This window comes from Bubalus bubalis, chromosome 10 (assembly GCF_019923935.1).
Source record: "Bubalus bubalis isolate 160015118507 breed Murrah chromosome 10, NDDB_SH_1, whole genome shotgun sequence".
Classification (NCBI taxonomy): domain Eukaryota; kingdom Metazoa; phylum Chordata; class Mammalia; order Artiodactyla; family Bovidae; genus Bubalus; species Bubalus bubalis.
Genome location: NC_059166.1, coordinates 71,791,711 through 71,810,957, shown reverse-complemented (window position 1 = coordinate 71,810,957; position 19,247 = coordinate 71,791,711). Strand labels below are relative to the sequence as shown.

The following is a 19,247-nucleotide window of genomic DNA, read 5'->3' as shown; positions in this document are numbered from 1 at the left end:
GATGGACATCTAGGTTGAAACAGTGCTGTGATGAACATTGGGGTACAGGTGTCTCTTTCAATTCCGGTTTCCTTGGTGTGTATTCCCAGCAGTGGGATTGCTGGGTCGTATGGCAGTTCTATTTCCAGTTTTTTAAGGAATCTCCACACTGTTCTCCATAGTGGCTGTACTAGTTTGCATTCCCACCAACAGTGGAAGAGGGTTCCCTTTTCTCCACACCATCTCCAGCATTTATTGCTGGTAGACTTTTGGATCACAGCCATTCTGACTGGTGTGAAATGGTACCTCGTTGTGGTTTTGATTTGCATTTCTCTGATAATGAGTGATGTTAAGCATCTTTTCATGTGTTTGTTAGCCATCTGTATGTCTTCTGTGGAGAAATGTCTGTTTAGTTCTTTGGCCCATTTTTTGATTGGGTCATTTATTTTTCTGGAATTGATCTGCAGGAGTTGCTTGTATATTTTTGAGATTAGTTGTTTGTCAGTTGCTTCATTTGCTGTTATTTTCTTTGATTCTGAAGGCTGTCTTTTCACCTTGCTTATAGTTTCCTTTGTTGTGCAGAAGCTTTTAATTTTAATTAGGTCCCATTTGTTTATTTTTGCTTTTATTTTCAATATTCTGGGAGGTGGATCAAAGAGGATTCTGCTGTGATGTATGTCGGAGAGTGTTTTGCCTATATTCTCCTCTAGGAGTTTTATAGTTTCTGGTCGTATGTTTAGATCTTTAATCCATTTTGAGTTTATTTTTGTGTATGGTGTTAGAAAGTGTTCTAGTTTCATTCTTTTACAAGTGGTTGACCAGTTTTCCCAGCACCACTTGTTAGAGATTGTCTTTAATCCATTGTATATTCTTGCCTCCTTTGTCAAAGATAAGGTGTCCTTAGGTGTGTGGATTTATCTCTGGGCTTTCTATTTTGTTCCATTGATCTATATTTCTGTCTTTGTGCCAGTACCATACTGTCTTGATGACTGTGGCTCTGTAAGTAGAGCCTGAAGTCAGGCAGGTTGATTCCTCCAGTTCCATTCTTCTTTCTCAAGATTGCTTTGGCTATTCGAGGTTTTTTGTATTTCCATACAAATTGTGAAATTATTTGTTCTAGCTCAGTGAAAAATACCGTTGGTAGCTTGATAGGGATTGCATTGAATCTATAGATTGCTTTGGGTAGTATACTCATTTTCACTATATTGATTCTTCCGATCCATGAACACGATATATTTCTCCATCTATTAGTGTCCTCTTTGATTTCTTTCACCAGTGTTTTATAGTTTTCTATATATAGGTCTTTTGTTTCTTTAGGTAGATATATTCCTAAGTATTTTATTCTTTTCATTGCAATGGTGAATGGAATTGTTCCTTAATTTCTCTTTCTGTTTTCTCATTATTAATGTATAGGAATGCAAGGGATTTCTGTGTGTTGATTTTATATCCTGCAACCTTACTATATTCCTTGATTAGCTCTAGTCATTTTCTGGTGGAGTCTTTAGGGTTTTCTATGTAGAGGATCATGTCATCTGCAAACAGTGAGAGTTTTACTTCTTCTTTTCCAATTTGGATTCATTTTATTTCTTTTTCTGCTCTGATTGCTGTGGCCAAAACTTCCAAAACTATGTTGAATATTAGTGGTGAAAGTGGGCACCCTTGTCTTGTTCCTGACTTTAGGGGAGATGCTTTCAATTTTTCACCATTGAGGATAAAGTTTGCTGTGGGTTTGTCATATATAGCTTTTATTATGTTGAGGTATGTTCCTTCTATTCCTGCTTTCTGGAGAGTTTTTATCATAAATGGATGTTGAATTTTGTCAAAGGCTTTCTCTGCATCAATTGAGATATTCATATGGCTTTTATTTTTCAATTTGTTAATGTGGTGTATTACACTGATTGATTTGCAGATATTGAAGAATCCTTGCATCCCTGGGATAAAACCCACTTGGTCATGATGTATGATCTTTTTAATGTGTTGTTGGATTCTGATTGCTAGAATTTTGTTAAGGATTTTTGCATCTATGTTCATCAGTGATATTGGCTTTTCTTTTTTTGTGGGATCTTTGTCAGGTTTTGGTATTAGGGTGATGGTGGCCTCATAGAATGAGTTTGGAAGTTTACCTTCCTCTGCAATTTTCTGGAAGAGTTTGAGTAGGATAGGTGTTAGCTCCTCTCTAAATTTTTGGTAGAATTCAGCTGTGAAGCCGTCTGGACCTGGGCTTTTGTTTGCTGGAAGATTCTGATTACAGTTTCCATTTCCATGCTTGTGATGAGTCTGTTAAGATTTTCTATTTCTTCCTGGTTCAGTTTTGGAAAGTTGTACTTTTCTAAGAATTTGTCCATTTCTTCCACGTTGTCCATTTTATTGGCATATAATTGCTGATAGTAGTCTCATGATCCTTTGTATTTCTGTGTTGTCTGTTGTGATCTCTCCATTTCATTTCTAATTTTATTGATTTGATTTTTCTCCCTTTGTTTCTTGGTGAGTCTGACTAATGGTTTGTCAATTTTATTTATCCTCTCAAAGAACCAGCTTTTGGCTTTGTTGATTTTTGCTATGGTCTCTTTTGTTTCTTTCACATTTATTTCTGCCCTAATTTTTAAGATTTCTTTCATTCTACTAACCCTGGGGTTCTTCATTTCTTCCTTTTCTCGTTGTTTTAGGTGTAGAGTTAGGTTATTTATTTGACTTTTTTCTTGTTTCTTGAGGTATGCCTGTATTGCTATGAACCTTCCTCTTAGCATTGCCTTTACAGTGTCCCACAGGTTTTGGGTTGTTGTGTTTTCATTTTCATTCATTTCTATGCATATTTTGATTTCTTTTTGATTTCTTCTGTGATTTGTTGGTTATTCAGCAGCATGTTGTTCAGCCTCCATATGTTGGTATTTTTAATAGTTTTTCTCCTGTAATTGAGATCTAATCTTACTGCATTGTGGTCAGAAAAGATGCTTGGAATGATTTCAATTTTTTTTAATTTACCAAGGCTAGATTTATGGCCCAGGATGTGATCTGTCCTGGAGAAGGTTCCGTGTGCACTTGAAAAAAAGGTGAAATTCATTGTTTTGGGGTGAAATGTCCTATAGATATCAATTAGGTCTAACTGGTCTATTGTATCATTTAAAGTTTGTGTTTCCTTGTTAATTTTCTGTTCAGTTGATCTATCCACAGGTGTGAGTGGGGTATTAAAGTCTCCCACTATAACTGTGTTATTGTTAATTTCCCCTTTCATACTTGTTGGCATTTGTCTTACATATTGCGGTGCTGTTATGTTGGGTGCATATATAACTGTTATATCTTCTTCTTGGATTGATCCTTTGATCATTATGTAGTGTCCTTCTTTGTCTCTTTTCACAGCCTTTGTTTTAAAGACTATTTTATCTGATATGAGTATTGCTACTCCTGCTTTCTTTTGGTCTCTATTTGCGTGAAATATCTTTTTCCAGCCCTTCACTTTCAGTCTGTATGTGTCCCTTGTTTTGAGGTGGGTCTCTTGTAGACAACATATATAGGGGTCTAGTTTTTGTATCCATTCAGCCAGTCTTTGTCTTTTGGTTGGGGCATTCAACCCATTTACATTTAAGGTAATTATTGATAAGTATGATCCCATTGCCATTTACTTTATTGTTTTGGGTTCGAGTTTATACACCTTTTTTGTGTTTTCTGTCTAGAGAAGATAGTTTAGCATTTGTTGGAGAGCTGGTTTGGTGGTGCTGAATTCTCTCAGCTTTTGCTTGTCTGTAAAGCTTTTGATTTCTCCTTCATATTTTAATGAAATCCTTGCTAAGTACAGTAATCTGGGCTGTAGGTTATTTTCTTTCATCACTTTAAGTATGCCGTGCCATTCCCCCCTGGCCTGAAGAGTTTCTATTGAAAGATCAGCTGTTATCCTTATGGGAATCCCCTTGTGTGTTATTTGTTGTTTTCCCTTGCTGCTTTTAATATTTGTTCTTTGTGTTTGATATTTGTTAATTTGATTAATATGTGCCTTTGGGTGTTTCATCTTGGGTTTATCCTGTTTGGGATTCTCTGGGTTTCTTGGACTTGGGTGATTATTTCCTTCCCCATTTTAGGGAAGTTTTCAACTATTGTCTCCTCAAGTATTTTCTCATGGTCTTTTTTTTTTTGTCTTCTTCTTCTGGGACTCCTATGATTCTAATGTTGGGATATTTACATTGTCCCAGAGGTCTCTGAGATTGTCCTCATTTCTTTGAATTCTTTTTTCTTTTTTCCTCTCTGTTTCATTTATTTCTACCATTCTATCTTCTACCTTACTAATCTTATCTTCTGCCTCCTTATTCTACTATTTGTTCCCTCCAGAGTGTTTTTGATATCATTTATTGCATTATTTATTATATATTGACTCTTTTTTATTTCTTCTAGGTCCTTGTTAAACCTTTCTTGCATCTTCTCAATCCTTGTCTCCAGGCCATTTATCTGTGATTCCATTTTGTTTTCAAGATTTTGGATCATTTTCACTATCATTATTCGGAATTCTTTATCAGGTAGATTCCCTATCTCTTCCTCTTTTGTTTGGTTTGGTGGGCATTTATCCTGTTCCTTTACCTGCTGGGTATTCCTCTGTCTCTTCATCTTGTTTATATTTCTGTGTTTGGGGTGGCCTTTCTGTATTCTGGCAGCTTGTGATTCCTCTTTATTGTGGAGGTTCCTCACTGTGGGTGGGGTTGTGCGGGTGGCTTTTCAAGGTTTCCTGCTTAGGGAAGCTTGCATCCCTGTTCTGGTGGGTGGAGCTGGACTTCTCTCCGGAGTGCAATGAAGTGTCCAGTAGTGAGTTTTGAAATGTCTACGGGTTTGGTGTGAATTTGGGCAGCCTGTATATTGAAGCTCAGGGGTATGTCCCTGTGTTGCTGGAAAATGTGCATGGTATGTCTTGCTCTGGAACTTGTTGGCCCTTGGGTGGTGCTTTGTTTCAGTGTAGGTATGGAGGCATTTGATGAGCTCCTGTTGATTAATGTTCCCTGAAGTCAGGAGTTCTCTGGTGTTCTCAGGATTCAGACTTAAGCCTCCTGTTTCTGGTTTTCAGTCTTATTTTTACAGTAGCCTCAAGACTTCTCCATCTATACAGCACCATTGATAGAACATCTAGGTTAAAGATGAAAAGTTTCTCCACAGTGAGGGACACCCAGAGAGGTTCACAGAGTTACATGGAGAAGAGAAAAGGGAGGAGGGAGATAGAGGTGACCAGGATAAGATGAGGTGGAATCAAGAGAGGAGAGAGCAAGCTAGCCAGTAATCACTTCCTTATGAGTGCTCCACGGTCTGGACTGCTCAGAGATGTTCACGGAGTTATACAGAGAAGAGAAGAGGGAGGAAGGAGACAGAGGTGGCCAGGAGGATAAAGGCGGGGAGTCAAAAGGAGAGAGACAGATCCAGCCAGTAATCTGTTCCCTAAGTGTTCTCCACTGTCTAGAACACACAAAGAGATTCACAGAGTTGGGAAGAGAGGAGAAAGGGGAGGGAAGAGATATAGGTGACCTGGTGGAGAAAAAGGAGAGTCCAAAGGGGGAGAGAGCAGCCAAGCCAGTAATCTCACTCCCAAGTAAAAATGGGTACTGAAGATTGGGTTCTTAAAGGTACAAAATTGATAACAAATACCAAAAAGCAAAGATTAAAAATCTAGAGTAGAGGTTGGATTTTCAAAAATACACTAAAGAAAAAAAAAGTCACAAAAATTATAAAAAATATATATATATATGAAGTTTGCTTTAAAAAATAGGGTATCTTTTTTTTTGCAAAGTAATAGTAGGTTATAAAAATGAAAATTAAAGGAGTAATAGAGGACTTAAAAATAAAAAAAAATTAAAGAATTATAGTAAAAATAGTAAAAATGTATCTGGGACTTTCTCTGGTGGTGGTGTGGGCAGGGTGGGTTCAGTTCATTTTCGGATAGTTCCTTGATCCGGCTTATATTTCTCAAGATCTGTAGGCCCCTTCCTGTGTAGTTGGTACTAACTACAGGGTTTTAATCTATTGCACTTGCCTCTGTTTTAGCTTCTTCTGTTTGCTGGTCTCTTCAGTGTCTAATTTCCGCCCTGACACAAGGGTGTGGTGGTGGACAGTTTTTTAGGCTCACTTGTTCAGTGCTGTGGGGAGGGAGGGACGCTGCAAACAAATAACACTGGCGAGTGTTTGCACTGTCTCGGCCACACTGGGTTTGCCCCTGCTCACAGGCGTATGTACTTTCCTTGTCTACACTGCTTAGGCTCTAGGTTGCTCTGCTGGGAACTGTCCGATGCTGGCCCTGGGCTGCATGCACCTTCCACGTCTAAGCTGCTCAGGTTCAGGCACTCGGGTAGTCCTCAGAGGCGCAGACTCAGTTGGGCCTGCGTTTTGTGCCCTTCCCAGGTCCGAGCAGCTCAGGTGACCAGGTGTTTGGCGAGCACGGTCGCTGCAACTTATCACTGCTCGGTTTTCTGGGTGTACAGCCAGTGTACCTTCTCAGGCGGATGTTAACCATCCAGAATCCCAAGAAGTCTTAGTTAGCAATGAAGCCTGCTTGCAGTTTGGTAGCTGATGCCTCCCTAGGGCCGCGATTGCCCTCTTCCGGCTCTGGCTGCCCTCCCCTGCCTGTCACCGGAAGGGGATGGGCCAGTCTGCAGCCGGCTAGCTCTGCTCAGTCCTTTGTTTTGTGAGCGGGCCTGGTGGTGTCTTAGGTTAGGGCTTTTTGCGTGGTAGCTATCCCCCAGTCTGGTTTGCTATACCAAGTTAGTTCCCTCAGATTGCCCTCGGGGCATTCAGGCCCGGTCCTTACTCTAAGCATTGCAGCCCACACCTCCCTGCCCAGCCCGCGCTTGCTAGCAGCGGGTGCAGGTGTCTGCGCTGCTGCTCCGCTGGGGCAGTTACCGTTGGGCACGTAATCTGTGGGTTTTAATTATTTATTTATTTTCCCTCCTGGTTATGTTGCCCTCTGTGGTTCCAAGGCTCGCCACAGGCTCGGCAGTGAGAGTGTTTCCTGGTGTTTGGAAACTTCTCTCTTTTTTAAGACTCACTTCCCAGGATGGAGCTCTGTCCCTACCTCTTTTGTCTCTCTTTTTATCTTTTATATTTTTTCTTACCTCCTCTTGAAGACAGTGGGCTGCTTTTCTGGGTGCCTGATGTCCTCTGCCGGCATTCAGAAGTTGTTTTGTGGAATTTTCTCAGTGTTCAAATGTTCTTTTGATGAATTTGTGGGGGAGAAAGTGGTCTCCCCGTCCTATTTCTCCACCAGCTTAGGACCGCCTTTCCTAAATGGTTTCTTTAAAACACCTCAGCTTAATATAAAATATCTTCTCGTTCTTACCCTTTTTTCTTTTTTACAGAATATTTTAAGTGTTACTAAGATAAAAAGATGGAGAAGGAAATGGCAACCCACTCCAGTGTTCTTGCCTGGAGAATCCCATGGACGGAGAAGCCTGGTAGGCTGCAGTCCATGGGGTCGCACAGAGTCGGACACGACTGAAGCGACTTGGCAGCAGCAAGGTAAAAAGAAGGTGAAATGGTAAACCTACATGTACACAATGCCAAAGTTATACAGGTATAAATTCTAACACATGGCAATATTATTTCAGATATTCTGTGCTCATCCCCATACCTTAGGTAATATTTTAAGCAAATCGAGATTTCCTTCTTAAACTTTAATTAAAATAGTAGTAATATTTATTTTGCATTTACTATGTGTAAGGCATTATAAGAGGTTTACGTGAGTGTTTCAGTTAATAAAAAAATTACATGTTGGGTACAATTCTATATCCATTCTGTAGGTGACATAAATGATATTTAGACTGTTCTCTAACCTGTTTCCCTATTTTATTAATGTTCATTTCATTGATGAACAACCTTATGTTGCTGTAACTTCATAGCTTTGGCACTTTCAGGGCTGTTGATGATGGATACTCCCATAACATGATCTCCAGAAAATTACAGTAAATTAGATAGTCAGTTGACCTTAACCTTAATAAGAATATGTGCTGTATTTTTTTGCAATGTGAGGTTTTATAGTTCTGATGTGGTGGTTGTTCAGTCACTAAGTCATGTCTGACTCTTTGTGACACCATGGATTGTAGCATGCCAGGCTCCTCTGTCCTCCACTATCTCCCAGAGTTTGCTCAAATTCATGTCCATTGAGTCAGTGATGCCATCCAACCATCTCATTCTCTGCTGTCCTCTTCTTTTGCCTTCAGTCTTTCCCAGCCTCAGGATCTTTTCCAGTGAGTTTGCTCTTTGCATCAGGTGACCGAAGTATTGGAGCTTCAGCTTCAGCATCGGTCCTTCCAATGAATTTTCAGGACTAATTTCCTATAAGATTGAGTGGTTTAATCTCCTTGCAATCCAGGGGATTCTGGAGTCTTCTCCAGCACCACAATTCAAAAGGAACAATTCTTTGGTGCTCAGTCTTCTTTATGGTCCAGCTCTCACATCCGTACATGACTACTGGAAAAACCATAGATTTGACTGTACGGACCTTTGTTGGCAAAGTAATGTCTCTGCTTTTTAATATTCTGTCTAGGTTTGTCATAGCTTCTGTACACGATTAAAAATTTTTTCACTATAGAATCCTTTTAAGGTAAAATACCTTGGACATGGAACAACAGACTGGTTCCAAATCAGGAAAGGAGTACGTCGAGGCTGTATATTGTCACCCTGCTTATTTAACTTCTATGCAGAGTACATCATGAGAAACACTGGGCTGGATGAAGTACAGGCTGGAATCAAGATTGCCAGCAGAAATATCAATAACCTCAGATATGCAGATGATACCGCCCTTATGGCAGAAAGCGAAGAGGAACTAAAGAGCCTCTTGATGAAAGTGAAAGAGGAGAGTAAAAAGTTGGATTAAAGCTCAACATTCAGAAAACGAAGATCATGGCTTCTGGTACCATCACTTCATGGCAAATAGATGGGGAAACAATAGAAACAGTGACTTTATTTTTAGGGGCTCCAAAATCACTGCAGATGGTGACCACAGCCATGAAATTAAAAGACGTTTGCTCCTTGGAAGAAAAGTTATGACCAACCTAGACAGCATATTAAAAAGCAGATACATTACTTTGCCAACAAAGGTCCATCTAGTCAAAGCTTTGGTTTTTCTAGTAGTCATGTATGGATGTGAGAGTTGGACTATAAAGAAAGCTGAGCGCTGAAGAACTGATGCTTTTGAACTATGGTGTTGGAGAAGACTCTTGAGAAGTCCCTTGAACAGCAAAGAGATCCAACCAGTCCAACCTAAAGGAGATAAGTCCTGAATATTCATTGGAAGGACTGATGCTGAAGCTGAAACTCCAATACTTTGGCCACCTGATGCGAAGAACTGACTCATGGGAAAAGACCCTGATGCTAGGAATGATTGAAGGCTGGAGGAGAAGGGGATGACAGAGAATGAGATGGTTGGATGGCATCACTGACTCAATGGACATGAGTTTGAGTAAGTTCTGGGAGTTGGTGATGGACAGGGAAGCCTGGTGTGCTGCAGTCCATGAGGTTGCAAAGAGTCGGACATGACTGAGTGACTGAACTGAACTGAACTGAAGGTAAAATACAATTACCTTCTCTTCACTGAGAGAAGGTAAAAAAATATAACTTAGAAGATGTTAATAACATATCTGGGTTTGCACAGCTGTTCAAATGATGGAGCTGAGGTTCTTCAAATCTAACTCTAAAAGTATGCCCTTACCCACACCATTAGATATCTGTTCTTAAAGTGAGACACTAGAGGAGGAAAACGGAGAGGTGTAGTGTAGTGTGTAGGATAGGATAGGTAACACTAGACTGAGAAACAGGAGACTGGGATTCTATTTTGAGATCTGTACTTGGTCAAGTAATCTAACCTTTATAGATTTAGTTCTTCATTTACATATGGAATTAGGTCAGAAGTTACACACAGAATACTTTTTTGCTTGTGAAATCAAATAATTTCAAGGCAGTATTCAAAACAATTATGATTTATGTTCATTTACAAACCAAATAACTGTTTTCCTTTGCCCTGCATCTCTACTTAATTTTCTTGTTAATCTACATTATTGCTGAAAAGAAAATATTTGAATTTAAAACTTTAAATGTGACATATAAGAGCATTCAGCTGTAGTAGATTTGCAGAAATTAAAATTGTTTGTTGGAGGTATATTTTGTATCTTTTTGGACCTCATTTTTACTTTCATTGTTATCCATCCATCCATCCATCCATCCATCCATTCATACACTCAGGTTTTTCTATCATTTTGCATCTTGGCGTGGTAGAATATGACTTGCTGAGCCTGACCCAGCTGACTGACCTGAATGTAGTCCACTTTTGAGACCTGTGTTGAACCCAGGTATTTCTGACCTGGAAAGACTCTCAGTCAGACAGCCATGGGTTTAGAGTAGAGGTTAATGACTTCATATCTCCCCAGACATGTAGGTGGTTAGAGGAGCAGATGCTAATTTTTTTGTCAGTTCTATCATAAAGTAACAGTTTTTTTTCCTGAGAAAATTTGAATTTTCAAAATCACTCTTCATAATTTGAGATTATTACAATTTGATTTATAAACATTTTTAGAGAGAAAGAACACTTGCAGCTCTTTGCAAGTAAACTGCTGATGAGACCATCTAAATTGAAACTCATAAGAGATATGTAGTAAATGGTACAGTTGAAAGAAATTTTAAAAGCCTTTCATAAAATACTACATAAAAATACTACATGTAGAACATAAAAATACTACAGTTTTGGTGTAAATACAAAAAAGGAGCTTTTTTTTTTTTAACTGACCAACTTTTAAAATGAGTTTTGCCTTGAATTGTTGACCTCTTTAAACAGTACCTAGATTGTCCTTTAAGTTGCCAATAATCTGACTGCAGATCAGAAATGCTCCCCCCACTTTAAAAACCTGCTTTTCATCTTATTTTACATAAACTTACAAAATGAAGTTTCTTAATTTGTTGTGAATGATTGGTAAGAGTGTACAAAAAGGGCTTGAGAACTAACTTGTGAACAGTATAGACTTATATAATTATTTTAAACAAGTAATTTTAGAACTTGTCACTCAATTTCTGCCTTAGTAGGATTTGAAGTGACTTCACAAAATACAATTGAGAAATATAAAATAGTTAAGAAAAAAAGGTGATTGGTGATAATGATTAGACAATAACTAAATGAGAACCAAGATTTGCACATAATTGTGTATTATTACTATCAAGTACAGTTGCTGAAATAGTAGGTCAAATGTTTGGCAGTAGGGAAACAGAAGCTTCTCATTATAACAAGTAAAAGCAAGCAGTTCAGGAAAGTATGCTTTTCATGATTTTGATACCTGATACACAGTTCTCCTAATGTTCTTGATGGTTATTTCTGTATGATTCTTTAATGCAATCATTCTCAGTTTCTATGCAGATACCATAGTGCCAAAATAGGACTTAATATTTTAGGTATATCTTTTGTAAACATTTAGCTGGATTTAAAAATTATGTGAACAGTTCTTTGAGTGGATTTTTACTTACTGTGATTGTTAAATTTTGATGCATTTTTAATCGTATTGTATACTTTCTGTTCTGCTTTTCTCAAGCCTTTTCTTTCTTACCTTCTTTTGATTCACTTTTTCTCTCATGACATTTTCCTTCTAGTGTATCACAAGTTATACACATATATCTTTAAAAAAATCTTTACTGAGCTATAATTCATATGCTGTATAATTCACCCATTTAAAGTATACAGTTTAATGCTTCTTAATATAGTCTCAGAATTGTTCAACTGTTATACAATCAAATTTTAGAACATTTTTTAGCTCCTCCTCCCCTAAGAAATCTGTAATCTCTCTCCATCTTTCCTCCCATCCCCTTAAGCAGTCACTTATCTGTATAAATTTATTTGTTCTGAACATTTCAGATAGAGTCATCTAATATGTTGTCCTTTGTTACTGATTTTCACTTAGTGTAATGTTTTCTAGATTCATTCATGTTGGAACACGTATCAATCAATACTTCTTTTCATTACTATATAATATTCCACTGTAACACTTTTTATTTATCCATTTATCAGTTGATGGATGTTGAGTTATTTTGACTTTTTGACTACTAATAATACCTCTCTGGATATGTTTTCATTTCTCTTTGGTGTATACCTTGGAGTGGAACTGTTGGATCATATGGTAACTCTTATTTTTGATTTTTTGAGGAACTGCCAAACTGTTTCTTAAACAGCAGTACTATTTTACACTCCTATCAGCTTTGTATGAGAGTTCCAATTTCTCCACCTCCTTGCCAACACTTATTATCCGTCATTTGGATGATAGCCATCCTAATGGGTGTGAAATGGTGCTCATTGTGGTTTTGAATTGCATTTCCCTAAAAATGTTGAGCATCTTTCTGTGTGCTTTAATAAGACCATCTGTTGATCTTTGGAGAAATGACTTTTCAAATTTCACATCCATTTTTACATTGGATTATTTGTATATTTATTATATAATCTAATTGTGTTTCTCATATAATCTGAAGTCCCTATCAGATGTATAATTGCTAAGATTTTCTCCCATTTTATGGGCTGTCCTTTCACTTTCCTGATGCTATCATTTGTAGCAAAATTTTTAAAAATTTTATTCAGGTCCAATTTATTTTTATTTTCTTTTGTGCTTGGGCTTTTGGTGTTGTATCTGACAGATTACTCCCTGACTTAAAGGTCATGAAGATTTACGCCTATGGTTTCTTCTAAGGATTATATAGTTTCAGCTGTTACATTTAGGCCTGCGATTCATTTTGAGCAATACTTGTTGAAAGTATAAGAGAGGAATCCAGCTTTATATTTTTTTGCTTGTGGCTGTACAGTTTTGAGCTCTCCCTATTCTTTTAGTTGTTTAGAAATTATAATATGCATCTCTAACTTGACTATAATGTTAGAATGCTGTTCCATCCTTGTTTTATTCATCATAGTTGATATTTTGGTTTTCTTTGCCCTCTTTTTGTTAACCCACAAGTTACATATTGTTATATAACCATTGGTGTTCTTAGGTTTAATCACATGTTTATTTTTTTTAATCTTGTTTTTACAACTCAGGACTCATTTTTCTTTTTTAGTGAAAGAACCTTAAATGTTAGTACAATTTTAGTGAGTCTCTCGGTGATAAGCTCTGTTTTTGTTTAGCAGGATTATATATTTTGCCTTCGATCTTGGAAGATAGCTTAGTGCTCCAAACAATTCTTGGGTGCCAATTATTTACTGTTAACTTTCAGGAGCTATTTCACTGTGCTCTGGATTCCGTTATTGCTATAGAGAAGCTGGCTATTATTCTGAGACTTGCTGTATGAATAAGCTGCCTTTTCTCTCCAGCGCATTTCATACTGTCTGGTGCCTTGTAGTTTCCTTGTGATAAGCTTTAGTTCTGTCCTGCAGCTGTGTGTGTGTAATGGTGAAATTGTAAACCCCGAGGAGGGCTATTTTCCTATTTTATTGTGAATAATATATTTGCATAGTCTTTTCTGCCTAGCACAGTGCCTTGTACATTATACATTGCTAGAAGATTGTTTGGTTGAATATTATTGAGTTTCCTTATATAGCTCTTTTCCTACCAGAGTATAGTTAAGAATATTTTAAAAATATTTACCTAACAATGTAAGGAATGCTTAAAATGTTCATTTGTTTAAAAAAATGGGGAGAGTTAAATGTGGCTTAATTTTTTTTTCTTTCTCATGATACATTATCACGGCATTAGCAGGAACGGGGAAAAAGTCATGGTGTTCTATAAAACTTAATTATTGCCTTTGGGTTAGGCTTAATATTTTTATTTAAAATGTAAAATACTATATTTTATATTGAATGAAAATACAAGCTGTTATTTTTAAAATCAGAATATTTTAATATATTTATACAGTTTCCTGATTATTTTTTAATTGTAAACATTTATGATTTCTTATTATACTATAGATCTGGAAGGTGTGGTTTTTAAAAAAATTTAATTCCTTTTTACTATAAGAAAGAATAGAGAGACTGTCCCTACATGTAAGAAGATAGAATCAATCTGGCATGAATTGCCAGATAAGAAGAAGATGACAGTGATTTTGTTCAGAATTCAGAACTTTTGTTGTCTTAAATGTAATTCACTTGCATTATCAGGTTATAGCAGTGTCCTCTTCTTCTATTTTTCCCCTGTAAGCTGAAATCTGTCTGCAATCATTAGCTTTTCTGTGTTCTCTGTGAATACTATAGACCCTGTCCTCTGGCTTTTAAAAGGACTACCTTCTGCTGGTTTCAGATTTCACTATTCTAACTTAGATACTGCTGGACGCCATCATAATAACTTGCCTTTGAGATTTGTGGCTACAATTAGGTGGTATAATGAAGCACATTAGGAAATGCGTTGCATCTGCCTCTAATTGTGTTTCATTAGGCAAAATAAATTAATTTTCGATTCATCTCTAAGAATGGTCGTTTTTTTTCAGGTATCTGTCCTGTCAAATGTTTAATTCTTTGTTCATTAATTTATGTTGTGTGGGTGCATGTGTATGTATGTGCATATGTATGTGGATAGAATAAACTTTAATTCTGAGTTTTCACAGAACAAATTCTGAATGTCACAGTAAATCAGTTTTTACAGTGAACCTCAAATACTGTTGATAGTTGGACTTGAGATATTTAATCTTGAAATTGAAGGTTTCAGAACTGAAATCAGTCACAGGTGTACTGAATAGAACATTGTACTGAATAGAAGAGCAGAATCACTTATTAAAAAGTGATGTTTCCTGGACCTTCTCTACTCTTTAATTGAATGAGAATCTCTTGGAGTAGGGCTCCAGATACCAGGTAACTGTGTTTTGTGCTGAAATTTGAGAACTTTAGATGTAAGTGAGTTTTGGAGTAAATTGTATTCTTAATGTAATGTTCTATGAACAGGATATATTACAGTAGCTTTTAGATTTGTAGGAGTAAATACTAGTGTGATGTAGAATTGGTTTTTATCACCAATTGTTGATTTTCTATGCAGTTTGAAAATATCGAGCTGGCAAAGGTAGACAGGAAGTTAGCACATTTTCAGATAGAAGTAGCATCCAGGACTGGTGAAGTTTCAGCTGGTCTCAGAAGTTTCAGCTGTGGCATGGAATGTGAGACAGTCACTTCATATATAATTCATAATTTAGAAGTAGCGTTTTTTTGATATTTCAGACTCTCTGAGGTGACACAATAAAACATCTTTGCAGAAGGTTGGCTAAATGGTAAATTTATACTCTTTGGAAAGAAAAGAAGACATTGTGTAAAGTAGAATGTAAAAGCATCCTTTCTTTTTCTCCTCTTTCTACCTGTGTTTATTAAGTTTTAAGTATATTCCTCCAGATCATTTATGTGCCCATGAATATGTGTGTACTTATATACACAGCTTCCCTCGTAGCTCAGTCAGTAAAGAATCTGCCTGCAGTGCAGAAGACCTGGCTTTGATTTCTGGGTCATGAAGATCCCTTGGAGAAGAAAATGTTAACCCACTCCAGTATTCTTGCCTGGGAAATCCCATGGATGGAGGAGCCTGGTGGGCTACAGTCCATGGGGTTACAAGAGTCAGACACGACTGAGCGACTAAACCACCACCACATATTCCTCCAGATCATTTATCTGCCCGTGGATATGTGTGTTTGTTTGCATATTTTAAATATTGATGTAAACATATTACCCCTCTTCTTCCAAAGGCTATAACAGTTTTAAGTTCTATCATCATAGGATATTAGCAGTCATTAATAGTTTCATGTGTATAATAGGGAATGCACTTTTACTGTTTAGTGAGTTTAGCATCTTTTTTAAAAAAATAAGTATTCTTTTTAAAAACATTTATTTTTTTGAAATATTTTCCTGGCTTCATACTTGGATCAGTTAGTGTTCTTAATCAGCAGAAGAAGCTGACTGGATGATTAAGAACAGGAGGAATTTATTTAAGGATGTTTCATTAACTCAAAATTTCTGAGGAGCGTTGGAGAACCAGGCTTAGGGTTAAGCTTCCAGGTAATACACCTCAGGCGCCTCTGAGAACGGACCCTCTCCTGCCCCATTGGAGGAACCAGCCGATGCCGCCCAGGTACTGCGCCTTCTCTGCCAGCACTTGGTTTGGCCACCTCTACTGTTGTCATTGGGAGGCTAATGTGTCTGCTGTTGCCAGAAATGGTAGCTCCACACAGAGCCCGTTTTCTCACGTGACTCACTTCCAAACTGAAATCTGCGCAGGTGCTTCTGAATGTCTGTATCGTCATTGCAGGGTATGTTGGGAATTTAAGGTCTAAAATTTATTTTGGGAGGTTGGCTTTATAATATGGGAATTTTCTTGAGTATGAAAGGGTTTTGTAGAAGCTGATGGGAACCTGTAATATGGTAAGTTACAGTGATATTTTGTGATACTTATTCTTTCATCTGTAATATTTTTCCCCTTCCATCTCCAGGTGACTAAATTCTGTGCAGAGACCTCTTGGAATTATATTTTTAAAACAGTTTGCCTGGCTCTTTCTCATTTGAATCTTCTTATGATTTCCTCAGCATTTCTTTTCCTGTTACTTTATTTAAAGCAATATCAAAACTCATAAGTAATATTTAAATATATACTGAATCAAACATTATGGAAAGACATAGAGAACAAACTGTAAAAGTTACATTTCACCATCCACCCCTACACTTCAAATTGCTATCACCTTTCAATCCACTCCAGCACTCTTGCCTGGAAAATCTCATGGATGGAGGAGCCTGATAGGCTGCAGTTCATGGGGTCGCAGAGTCGGACATGACTGAGCGACTTCACTTTCACTTTCTGTATAGCATGTGATAAAATGATAATCTTTGATTTTAGTTAGGCATATTTGATGGCTGTTTGGCATTTGATAGTAAGTCCATTGAGTGTAAAGGCCCTTATTTATTCTTTGGGCTTCCATATTGCCTACTACAGCTGTTCCTATGTTTGGGATAGTATTATGTAAAGGTCTGATCTATGGCAATAGCTACGCAGTCATTTTGGAAGTAAAAATGTACAACCTGGGAATTTAGTAAATGTTCAGAAAAAGATAGGAATCAAAGTAGACTTCAGGTGTTCTAGCTTGGGAAAATAGATCATTGAAGATGCCATTAAGGGAGACTGAGAATGTAGAAACTACTCTCCATCTGCAAATATATTGCTAGAACCCTTTCTGTTTATTTTCCATTACTGAAGGAGCACCTTTACCCATATTTTTGATTTGATTTTGAGTGTGGAGAGGTACTACGGTTTTCAGGTTGGGCCTAGATTTCCACAGTTGAGGAAGGACACTAAGAGATACCATTTTTTAAGTAAAGTTAGAAGTTGTGTCTGAGGCTTCAATGATTTATCATGAATAAAACCTTTCAATGGGGAAATGGATTTTTCTTTTAAGGCATAGTACTTTGGTTAAATAGCATGAATATATACCTGTTTTCTAGTCATTTTCATCTGTAAGTAGATTGCAAATGAGCATATATTTTATGTATCAATTTTTAGAAAATGTATGAAAGGTTTGATTTGTTTCAGATGACTAATAATAATAGTAACAGTAATAAGTAGTAAGTCTCTCATGTTGATGAAGTGCTTTTGAAAAACTTGTGCTGGGAAACCATATTCAGATTTTTGTTTTGGCATTTTACATTTTGCCTCTTTTTCTTTTTTTTTTTTTTTTTTTTGGTCTGTTAATTACAACTAATTTGGCATTCTTTTTTCTTTCCAGATCATTCAACTTCAAGTGGCACATTATCTTTTAAGCCTAGTCGGTCATTGGTTACTCTTCCTACTGCCCATGTCATGCCGTCTAACTCCAGTGCTTCAGTTTCCAAACATAGGGAATCATTGACATCAGATGGCTCAAAATGGAGTATAAGCCTCATGCAAGCATTGGGAAATCATAGTAGGGGGGAGCAGGACTCTTCACTGGACATGAAGGACTGCCGGCCCCTCCGGAAATGGTCATCTTTATCCAAACTCACCGTCCCAGAGAACTGTAGCCAGGGTGGCATGGTGCACACAGAAGAATCAAGGAGAGGTTTGGAAAAGACAGGGAGAGACAAGGCATTAACAGCACAACTAAGGACCGTTGGACCTAGCTGTTTACACGACAGTATGGAGATGCTTAAGCTAGAGGATAAGGAAATAAATAAAAAACGACCATCAACTCTGGACAGCAAATATAAATTTGAGAGCTGTAGCAAAGAGGACTTTAGAGCTTCTTCCTCCACTCTTAGGAGACAGGACTTAGACATGACATACAGTGCCTTACCTGAAAGCAAGTCTATTATGACAAGCTCAGAGGCTTTTGAATCTCCGAAATATTTAATGCTTGGTCAGCAAGCAGTAGGTGGAGTTCCCATTCAGCCTTCTGTGAGGACACAGATGTGGCTCACTGAGCAGTTGCGGACAAACCCCTTGGAAGGTAGAACTACAGAGGACTCTTACAGTTTAGCTCCTTGGCAGCAGCAGCAAATAGAAGAGTTTCGGCAAGAAAGAGATACACCAATGCAGGTAAGGCTCAGAACCTAGTGTTTGCCTCCCTCCAGTGGATGCTCTGAGTACTAGCACACTTGAAGTAAGCATTTGACAGTGTGTCCATAAGCAGATTGCTTTACTTTTCCTTTCCCCTGCACAGTAATAAGCATAAATGTTATAAAACTCTAGAAGTATTGTGTTGATAAAACTTTAAAAATATTTGAGACTTATTAACATGGAAAACTTGAAGCTTTGTACCTGACTTGTTGTTTTTCTTCTCATTTGTTTTGCTTTTGTTCAGTTGCTCAGTCATGTCCGACTCTTTGTGACTATGGGCTGTAGCATGCCAGGCTCCCTATTCTTCACTATCTCCCAGAGTTTGCTCAAATTCATGTCCATTGAGTCAGTGATGCTATCTAACCATCACATCCTCTGCCACCCGCTTCTTCTCTTGCCTTCAGTCTTTCCCAGCATCAGGATAAACACAGCAAAAAATATTCAATCTAAAGAAAATTGAAACAGAAACAAAGGAGGCTGGCATGATATAATAGAAAGAACATTAACTTGAATGAAGGCTTGGATTTTGTTTCTGGTTTTATCAGATTCAGAATGTGGATGATTCTCTTATCTGTCACTTAATATCTCTGGGCCTGAGTTTTTCTTTCTTTCCTCCCCCCCCCCCCAAATTGAGATATCATCGACATATAACATATTAGTTTCAGGTATGTAACATAATGATTCGATATATGTGTGTTATAAAACGATCACCACAATAAGTCCAGTTAACATGCATCACCATACTTAGCTACAGAATTTTTTCCCTTGTAATAAATAAGATCTACTCTTAGTAACTTT

At 37.5% G+C, this 19,247-nt stretch overlaps 1 protein-coding gene across 3 annotated transcripts in view; it reads left to right on the top strand.

Annotated features, from left to right (window-relative positions):
* CEP85L (centrosomal protein 85 like) overlaps positions 1-19,247 on the top strand; it is a 145,692-nt gene that overhangs the window by 44,556 nt on the left and 81,889 nt on the right. For 2 of the 3 annotated variants that reach the window (XM_006071450.4, XM_006071452.4), the window contains exon 3: positions 17,641-18,428. In XM_006071450.4, coding sequence (XP_006071512.3) covers positions 17,641-18,428 — 788 coding nt within the window. Of the gene's footprint in view, positions 1-13,809; positions 16,177-17,640; positions 18,429-19,247 lie in introns of those variants that run through there. The other variant, XM_006071451.4, reaches the window with a different exon arrangement.